Source organism: Moschus berezovskii, chromosome 16, assembly GCF_049115385.1.
Source record: "Moschus berezovskii isolate FMDL1 chromosome 16, NW_MosBer_1.0, whole genome shotgun sequence".
Lineage (NCBI taxonomy): Eukaryota > Metazoa > Chordata > Mammalia > Artiodactyla > Moschidae > Moschus > Moschus berezovskii.
The window spans coordinates 80,256,466-80,266,608 of record NC_142475.1 but is presented as its reverse complement, the minus strand read 5'-3'; the positions used below and the strand labels follow the sequence as shown (position 1 = coordinate 80,266,608).

General features: G+C 44.7%; 1 protein-coding gene across 1 annotated transcript; it reads right to left on the bottom strand.

Moving 5' to 3' along the window:
• Positions 1–498: 498 nt before the first annotated feature.
• Positions 499–9,917, bottom strand: CLXN (calaxin). Its single transcript, XM_055431956.2, has 6 exons — positions 9,755–9,917; positions 4,422–4,580; positions 3,620–3,724; positions 2,816–2,967; positions 1,998–2,102; positions 499–695 (listed from the first exon to the last, which is right to left on the bottom strand). Exons 1-6 carry the CDS (start codon positions 9,810–9,812, stop codon positions 636–638), a joined length of 639 nt encoding a protein of 212 aa, XP_055287931.1. The 5' UTR covers positions 9,813–9,917; the 3' UTR covers positions 499–635.
• Between the last annotated feature and the right edge of the window lie 226 nt (positions 9,918–10,143).

The following is a 10,143-nucleotide window of genomic DNA, read 5'->3' as shown; positions in this document are numbered from 1 at the left end:
AGGAGCATGCCCCGCCCCCGCCCACCCACAGATGGGTCAGCCTTATGGTGCTGTCTGTCCCTGGTGTCTGCTCGGGGCCCCTCTGGGCAGCAGGCTGAGCCCTCGGGCACTCAGACAGCAACACCGAGCTTATGAAAACAGGCCCTGTGTCTCTGTCACCCAGGGCACAGCAGGAAGGAGTCTCAATGCTGAACATCGGAATCATTGTTCTTTGGAGGCCATCTTGGTTACTGATTGCTTCAAAGGGAATTCAGCAGTTTCAGTGATGTTCAGATGTGTGCCCACAATCTCTCCGTCATGAAGAAAACAACTCAGGACTACACGCCCTCTCTATTCATTTCACTCATGGAGATACTGTATGACAGTTTGTGTCAACAGATGGTCTAGGTGGAAACTCCTCTCTGCAGCGGTAACCCGTTGGGCCAAACCCAACCACAGCCAATAAGGAAATCTGTGTCTAAGTCTATCTTACTTGATCTTACACCAAAGGTGACGATGTATGTTAGTCAACCCTGACCCATTCCCCCTCAAACACACAACTCGCCAAATTCGCCCGCACCTTCCAGGCTAAGCAGGAAGAACACACAGGATGGGTGAGCCTCCCTTTTTAATCATTTGAGATGACATTTAGGAGTTCACACCTCATTGAATTCATTTGGATCTTTGAATACTTGGGCTTCAAATTCTTTCTGGCTCTGTAAAATGAAAGTGCTCAAATTAGTACAGAATAACAAAAAGTGTTCTGTGTGTCTGCCTAACGGCCGAAGAGCCCAGCAGCAATGAGGAGTGTGAGGTGGGGACCTGGGATGGGCTGTGTGCTCATTCTCGGGTGCTGACTGCTCCAACCCAGCGCTGGTTCAGGGACCACCAAGAGGGTGAGACCTGGCTCCCAGGGGCCCCTGCCCACAAGCTTAGAAGCGGAACCAGGGGCTGGTTCACAGGACAGAACCAGGGGCTGCAGGAGGGCAGGCATCCTGGGGATCCCAGGGGGCCCATCATGGCACAGCCAGACTGTGGCGGCAGCAGAGACGCTGGAGGGAGACCTGGGGGTGGGGAAGGGACAAGGTCGAGTAAGACATGAGCCCAGCTGGAGAAACAGATGAGAGACTGGGGTGGGAATATGGCAATATTCATGTAGCGCATCCCTCCACCTGCCTAACACCTTTCAACAGATCCTCATGACCTTCAAGACAAAGCCCACGCTCCAAGCTCCATGCACTGGGCCCTTCCGTGTCCTCCAGCCTCATCGTCAGCCTCACGACTCCAGGTGCTCTTCTGATACTGTCCCCCTTTCCCTCTCACACATGACACTCCCTCTGTGTGGGCTCTGCTGCCCCCGTGCATCTGGTTGACCACTGGGTCCACAGGACCCAAGAACCTGCCTTGTCCCTCCAGCTGTCCACCCAACTCCCTGCAGCAGTTTCCACGTCCCCTCTTGACCACACATGCCCCTCTGAGCCCCAGCACCTGGGTCCTGGGGACTCTGTAACCCATGATCAGTGAACCCCGGCAAGTGGCCTACACTTTCTGAGCCTAGGTTTCCTCATCCATACAATGAGGACAATGATACTGCCAACTTCACGGGGTTGTCAGGGGACAAGTGAGGCCACACGGGGCTGCCAGCACTGCTCATGATACTGATTAGCATTACTGCAATGCTGGTATGATAATAATTATTATCGTGTAATCATTTTCATGTTGGTTTTTTTCCCTGCTCTGGAGTGCAGCCCTAGAGTTTTTCATCTGGGTTTCTGGCCCACATTACGCTTCAATAATAGTTTCTTACAGGAACAAACAAGTTAGTGAATGAAAAAGTCACAGCGGACTACACGAGTTCAAAGACACGGATCAGCCCTATTTCTCGGCTGCCTTTCTCTTTTAGAAGCCGTCCTCTGTGGGTGAATGTGACTCATCTGATCACTTGCCAAACCAGGGAGTCCTGGGCTGCCGCTCCTATAGGATGTTTTGGTCTCTGTTCTGTGAACACACGCCGTTACCTTTGGGTCAGGGAGACATGGCCCAAACGCTTCCAGTAGAAGGGTCTCCTCCCTCACGGCCTGTTCATAGTCTGCGAAAGACAGCTTTCCATCGTGATCATGGTCCTGGGGACAACAGCCACGTGGCAGTTAACATGGAAACACTGATCACAGACACACACTATCTTCTCGTGGTCCATGGTTCAAAGAAAGATGTTAGAAAAGTAAAAGACTAAATGATGAAATGGAAAAGATCCTTTAATACTGCGGTAAAAGAGAACAAGCTGGCACTTTCTTTCACCAGGCAGGAAACTGATTCTTGTTCAGTTGCTAAGTCGTGTCAGACTCTGTGACCCCATGGACTATAACTCGCCAGGCTCCTCTGTCCATGGGATTTCCCAGGCAAGAATACTGGAGTGGGTTGCCATTTCCTTCTCCAGGGGATCTTCTTGATTCAGGGACTGAACCTGGATCTCCTGCATTGGCAGGCGGATTCTTTACCACTGAGCCATCAGAGAAGCCTAGGAAAAGAGTTTCCGTAATGTGAATTCTTATTTCTATCCCATCTCTGGCCTGTGAATTTCAGTGAATGCTAAATCACTCAGTTGTGTTTGATTCTTTGCAGCCCTAAGGACTATAGTCCTCCAGGCTCCTCTGTCCATGGGATTCTGCAGGCAAGAATACTGGAGTGGGTTGCCATTCTCTTCTCCAGTGGATCTTCCCCACCCAGGGATTGAACCCATGTCTCTTATGTGTCCTGCACTGGCAGGCAGGTTCTTTACCACTAGTGCCACCTGGGAAGTGAATTTCAGTAGAAAAGTCTGAATGATCCATCTCACCATTTTCTTCAGTGTGATCTCCACCAAGTCCTTGATGCCTTCATCAGGGTCTTCCTCAGACGGCTGCTTCAGAAGGCTGTTCTTCAGCATGTGGAACATCTCCTCCTTGGAGATGAAGCCGTCCCCGTTCAAGTCAAACACTTCAAAGCAATCTTAAAAAAACAACCGATACGAAAGTGCTGCCATTAGCAAGGTAGCGTTTGCTCTGATGGTTTTCAAGGCCCAGGGCTCTACGGTGATGTTCTTATCAAGCCCCAGGACGCAAAGCAATCAATTCCCATAGTAGATGCTTAACATCCACTTACTGAATATACTCAACAGTCCTAGAAAGGTTTCTTACATTTACCTACAAAGAGCAGGCCAAGGAACAACGAGTTGACAATTTCATCTTGAAAACCTTGGAAAACTGATTGAAATGTGCCTCTTAAACAGAGTTCACTGGGGGTGAATTAGGAATGAACTAAGAATCAGAAACTTGAATCAATGTTTTCGACTTTTATGATTATAATTCAAGTAATAAAATATGTAAAATACTCAATACTTTCATACCTAAAGGCATGCATATATGGTTAGCATGCGTGCTACATGCCTGTGTGGTCTTGCTGGCATGATTCCTCCTTAGAGAGTCCTGATTTGTCTGTTTATTACTTTTTTCCACTCTTCTTTTTGACTTCAATTTGCTCCTACATGAGGTCAATGGGAGTTCAAATCAAGCAAACAACAGGCAAACCCACCACACTGATTCACATTCTTTGCACCTGCTTATCATAAAGTACAAACCAGTAGGATGACGTGAAATCTTACATTTCATTTTTTCTTCCAAAGTTCCTCGAAGAAACACTGATAGTCCATAAACCCACTCCGTGACACTTATGCAACCATCATTGTCTTTATCAAACCCTCGGAAAACTAAACAAAGAGAGACATACAACGTGACACTTGTGCTGAGCTTGTATTCTCAGTGAAGGCCTACACCACCCTGCTCACTCCTAACGTTTAAGTAAAACTTCAGGACCATGTGGTCCCATGTTCTCATTTGACAAAACAGGAAACTGAGACATCATAACACTGGAAAACTCTTTCCCCTAAGCTTTTACATTCTCCCTTCATACTTTGTGAGAACAAGCACACTGAATATCTAAAGACACGAATCAATAAATCACATATAAACAAGTTGGTATATTAGATGTCGGTATGTTAACATGAAATATATAATTCTGTATTTTTGTTACTCAGTGAAAGTAATGCTACCACACGACAGGCTATATCTTAATTTTTACTGAAATACTCTCAATGGTATAAGGAAATTTAAATGTCCTTTTAAAACTATTTTTTTATATTATTCTATTTACTAAGTAGAAACAGAAATGTTTGGGGTTTTCTGATAGAAGATAAAGAAAACCTAGTTATTTAGGCTGACTTTGTCCTCTTCTTAAATACACAGAAAGAGTGGTCGCTATCTTCTTCCCTACAAATATGAAAATTAAATTTTTATGTTCAAGTGGAACTGGGATCACAGAACATGAAGCATCCCTCCCAGAGTTTGCCTGAACTCCAAACCATTTACAGCTGGATCTGGCCCATCAGGATGCTGGCATCTGCTCACCCCTGTCCATGATCATGTCATCCGTCATCCCAAACGTCATATGCAGGATGTTCCGAAAGGCGTTGCGGTCCAGCCCGATGATCATACCCTGCCGCTCTGTCACTTCTCCCACCAGGTTATAGAAGTGGTTGATAAGGCATTTCACTTCAAATTTACTAACTGGGAAAGAATAAAATTAAGACATAACAAAAGGCATTTTAACCTTTAAAGTCCAGCTTCAACTCTGCATGAATGAGTCTGCAAACAAACAACACTGGAGCCATCCACAGACAGCTGTCGACAGGAGACGACCCTGCTTTGAGACTCATGACCCCCAGGTTAACAGAGGACCCCACCACCCCAGAGTCTCGTCACAGAAGGAACAACAGCCATTCTTCCCACAGACTGAGGCTGTCATATTTAGAAAAAAAAGATAATATCAGCCAGGTCTGGCTGCTATCCAAAAGTCTACAAACAATAAATGCTGGAGAGGGTGTGGAGAAAAGGGAACCATCTTACACTACTGGTGGGAATGCAAACTAGTACAGCCAATATGGAGAACAGTGTGGAGATTCCTTAAAAAACTGGAAATAGAACTGCCATACGACCCAGCACACACTGAGGAAACCAGAATTGAAAGAGACACATGTACTCCAGTGTTCACCGCAGCACTGTTTATAATAGCCAGGACATGGAAGCAACCTATATGTCCATCAGCAGACGAATGGATAAGAAAGCTGTGGTACGTATACACAATGGAGTATTACTCAACCATTAAAAGGAATACATTTGAACCAGTTCTAATGAGGTGGATGAAACTGGAGCCTATTATACAGAGTGAAGTAAGCCAGAAAGAAAAATACCAATACAGTATACTAACGCATATATATGGAATTTAGAAAGATGGTAATGATAACACTGTATACGAGACAGCAAAAGAGACACAGATGTATAGAACAGTCTTTTGGACTCTATGGGAGAGGGTGAGGGTGAGATGATTGGGAGAATGGCATTGAAACATGTATATTATCATATATGAAACGAATCGCCAGTCCAGGTTCAATGCATGATACAGGATGCTCGGGGCTGGTGCACGGGGATGACCCAGAGGGATGATATGGGGAGGGGGGTTCAAGATGGGGAACACATGTACACCCGGGGCGGATTCATGTCAATGTGTGGCAAAACCAATACAATATTGTAAAGTAATTAGCTTCCAATTAAAATAAATAAATAAAAAATATATATCAGCCAGGTCACCTGAAAGGCAACTGTGGGGTCTGATTATAACCTAAACAAGGCAGCAGAGGTGAGCATGGTGATGTGAAGAATGGTAATTTTCCCCAGCATTTTAAAAAATAATTTTATTTATTTGTTCATTTTTGGCTGTGCTGGATCTTCATTGCCATGTGTAGGCTTTCTCTAGTTGTGGCAAGTAGGGACTACTCTCTAGTTGCAGTGCATGGGCTTCTCACTGAGGTGGCTTCTCTTCTTGCAGAGAATAGGCTCTAGGGCACAAGGGCTTGGGTAGTTGTAGCTCCCCAGCTCTACAGCACTGGCCCAATAGTTGTGGCACACAGGCTAAGTTGCTCCATGGCTGTGGGATCCTCCCAGACCAGTGATCAAACCTGTGTCCCCTGCATTGGCAGGCAGATTCTTAACCACTGGACCACCAGGGAAGCCCTCTGCAGCATTTTGATTACAGGCATTCATGAGATTTACAGTTTAGCATTCCCCTGGAGATAGAAAACCAATCTCCCCCAAACTAGGCACCAACTTGCATCTCACATTAGCTTTTGTGAAGCCATGAGTCAGATTTTGGAAATCAGAATCACCTATTTTCCAATAAAGAATGATTTAAGCATACTCTAGCATGCAGGAAGTGTGGACTGTGGGTGATGTGAAAATGAACAGGCAACCATGCAGCAGCACCTTGGAGGAAGAGCACTTTTGTCTAAAGCGTGTGCACACATGTGCCTGCTTGCAGTACACATCACTGTGGAAAGGCTGGTGCAGTAAACACAGAGCTGATTGTGTCCCGATCACTGTCTGAGGTGCCTCGGTGAAAGGATTAGTGTTTGGCATTAAGAACATAAAAAGGAGTTTAAATATGAACTACAGATGGAAGATGGGGAAGATTTTATTTCAAAACAAGACAAAATTGTGGTTGAGCATTTTTAAAAACAAAGAAGATGTGTCCATGTACAAGGAAACAGCATAGAGAAGTGGGTAAATCCCATCTCGTCTTGCAGGCCAGGACAGGTTTGAGGGTGCTCTCTGGTTTGGGGCACCACAATTTAAGAGGAACATTGAAAACTTCAGGAAACAAATGATTTAGTAAATAGATTGATAAATAGTAGATAATGATACAGTGGTTGTAATTTTTAAAAGAGCTGTTAGTTGCCACAGAAAATGGTATGAATGGTATGTCACTTCCTCAAAAATCTTAAATACTGAAATGCTACACAATCCAGTGATTTCACTTCTGGCTATTTTCCCCAAAGGATTGAAAGCATGGACTCTGATACTTGTGCACCAGTGTTCATAGCAGGAGTATTCACCACAGTCAAAAGGTGGATGCAACCCAGGTGTCCATGGAAGGACGAATAGGTGAGTGTCCATCCATACAATGGATTATTATTCAGCTTCAAAAAGGAAGGAAATTGTGAATCATGCTATCATATTATGACTCTTGAATACAACATGCTAGAGTGAAATAAGCCAGACAAAGATGACAAATATTTTATGATTACACTTATATGATGTACCCAGAGTAGTCAAATTCACAGACACAAAAAAGTAGATGGTGGGTGCCAGGGGAGGAAGAAGGGACCAATAGTCTCATGGGGACAGAGGTTCAGTTTGGGAAGATGAGAAAGTTCTGGAGATGATGGGGGGCATGGCTGCCCAACAATGTGAATGTACTTAATGCCACTGAGCTGTGCACTTCAAATAGTTAAAGTGATACATTTTACATTGTGCGTGCTGCTGCTGCTGCTGCTGCTAAGTCGCTTCAGTCGTGACCGACTCTGTGCAACCCTGTAGACGGCAGCCCACCAGGTTCCCCCGCCCCTGGGATTTTCCAGGCAAGAACACTGGAGTGGGTTGTCATTTCCTTCTCCAATGTGTGAAAGTGAAAAGTGAACGTGAAGTCGCCTAGTCATGTCCGACTCTTAGTGACCCCATGGACTGCAGCCCACCAGGCTCCTCCATCCATGGGATTTTCCAGGCAAGCATATTTAACCACAATAAAAACTCTAAAAATAAAAAGAGATGTTAATGGTTGGGGAAGAGAGACTTGCACAAATGATGATGTGACCTGTTCATGTATATGAAATGCTAGTTGAGGGGGTGTTGATTAGCCATTTTCCCAACTCAGCTGAAATAAAAATGAAAGAATATTAGCTTATTACACAAAGTATCACAGCTGAATAATTTTTCCACAGAAAAAATTCTCTTGCTGAAATGTTTCTTAAATTCAAGAATACAATACTAAATGAAATTAGGGACACAGGAGAATGGATTTTTCATATTTTTGGATTGGTGTAAGTCTGCTCTGCAGATCAGATCTGCCAGGCGGTGGATTAACTAAACCACCACTTAAGATACTTTCTTCTCTGATTCTGCAAAATCTACTCACTTTATCCTGCTGGGAACATCACCTGGCAACTAAAAGGAAATCTGACTTTAGAAGAAAGGTCTTCTGTGTAAAGATTAAAAATTATTACAACATCCATGATTAGTCACTGTTTCCACAGAATTTAAACATCAAGGTTCTTAAGACTTACTTTAAAAATTTCATGCGAAAGACAAAAATTAAAACTGTTGACTGGTTTTCTTGTCCCGCTTTCACTTATCTTTTAATATATTCACAGAATGTCTGCAATACATTTGCAAATACACTGGAAAAGGAACTAAATCAAATTCAGTGTTTGGTGTGTAAAATTGCATTGTTTATTCTATATGTTACTAGATGTTTTAAAAAAATCTGTTTTTTTCCCAACAAATGAAAGTATTTTAAGAAAAACAACAGGACAAAACTCTCAGATTATAGTAACCATAATAATAGGTTATAGGATAACTTTTATTTTAGGAGTTTAAAATGCTTATACATACTGTAACTTTTATTTGCAGCACCATCCTAATAGACTTTCCTACCTCTCATTATATAAGATATTAACTCTGATTAGAAGGCACTAGATTCCATAATCTATAGAACTACATCAAAACATGTTTGCTCTTCTTTCTTTGCACAATGGGAATAGTCTTAGGATTATGGTTTCTTCTACTTTTTAAGAGATCAGTGGTTTTGTAATAAGCACATAACTTATAAGCTGGATCATCAAACATTTATACCATATCTGTAGCTTCCTCGCCCAAGTACAGTTCTGTTTTTGAGTCTGAATATAATTATAAACTTACCTGTGAAATTCTAGGGCCACTTTTCAGAATATGTGTGAGATGGGAGTAGGGAGGTTATTAACATTAACATCTTTAATAGGTGTTCATCTTGCCACCTGCCAAGTCTCCTTCACTTTGCAGGAAAGTGGGGCCTCAGAGATGGGAACAGATACTCTACCATGTGATTAGCTTTTTTGAGCTCCTTCGTTTCCAGGCACATTTCCTTACCCTGAGATACAGGTTTCTGTACCACTTTAACCCACCTTTCCTAAGGATGTTCAACCATTGGTAACCACTTTCCCTTAAGGTTCCCTGGTGGCTCAGGCGGTAAAGCGTCTGTCTACAATGCTCGAGACCCGGGTTCGATCCCTGCATGGGGAAGACCTCCTGGAGAAGGAAATGGCAAACCACTCCAGTATTCTTGCCCGGAAAATCCCATGGACGGAGGAGCCTGGTAGGCTACAGTCCATGGGGTCGCAAAGAGTCGGACACGACTGAGAGACTTCACTTCCCTTCCCTTAAGGTTCGCTTCGTAATTTCCAGAAATTGGACCTTGCCAGTTGATTTGCTCTAAGAAGAGCTTTTTGTTGTGCTACTTCTCTTGATTTCAGTGGTTTTTAGTGCTTGTTTTCCACCTAAATCTGAGGCTAGGGCTACATATGTCTTCAGAGTAATTAAATCGCTTTCTTATAACGTAAGGTGAAGTTAAGAGAGGGTTTGAGAAGCAAGTACGTGCATGCATGGGTGTAGAATTTGGTGCCTGGACACCTGTAAATGCTCCTTAAGATCCTGGGCTCTGTGGCGGTCCACCCCAAGTAGCTGATGCTAGTGTTCCCTTCCAGACTCCTCTTTAGGGTCAGGCGTGGAGGGGCTCTGCAGACCAGACTCTAGCACCCGCAGGATAGGGCCTGGCCCGGGAGTCTCTGCCCGCCCAGCCCTTGATTCTTACTTACAATGCTTGCAATTTTTAGTTAAGGAGTCCGTCAGCTTCTGCAGCTTCTTGCGGTCCATGCTGGGAACTCAGGAAACCGGGAAGCGGCCGGTGTCCGGCGGCGGTTGCCGGGACGGTTGAGAGCCCTGGGTCTCCGGCTGCAGTCAGGTCTCCCCTGTGTGTGTAAGCGGTCCTAACACGCGGCGTGACCGGGGCAACGGCTGGGCGGCCGCCGATTGGCTGCTGGGCAGGAGAGGGCGCGGTCCTAACTGGCGGCGTGGTCATGGCAACCCTCGGGCGGCCGCTGATTGGTTGCTGGGTCTGTGCTTTCTCACTGGGCCGCCGGCCAGGCGCCCTCCGACAGCTTTCAGACTGTGACATCGGCTAGTGACCATCCAGGTGTGTCTGGCT

What these genes read in the sequence shown, in the direction of transcription:
- CLXN (XM_055431956.2), bottom strand. Translation starts at nt 9,812, where the DNA reads ATGGACCGCAAGAAGCTGCAGAAGCTGACGGACTCCTTAACTAAAAAT. An exon ending in TGACATGATCATGGACAGGG is followed by an intron (nt 3,725 to 4,421) that starts GTGAGCAGATGC and finishes CTCTTTGTTTAG; the next exon opens with TTTTCCGAGGGTTTGATAAA. An exon ending in TTTGGAAGAAAAAATGAAAT is followed by an intron (nt 2,968 to 3,619) that starts GTAAGATTTCAC and finishes TGTTTTTTTAAG; the next exon opens with ATTGCTTTGAAGTGTTTGAC.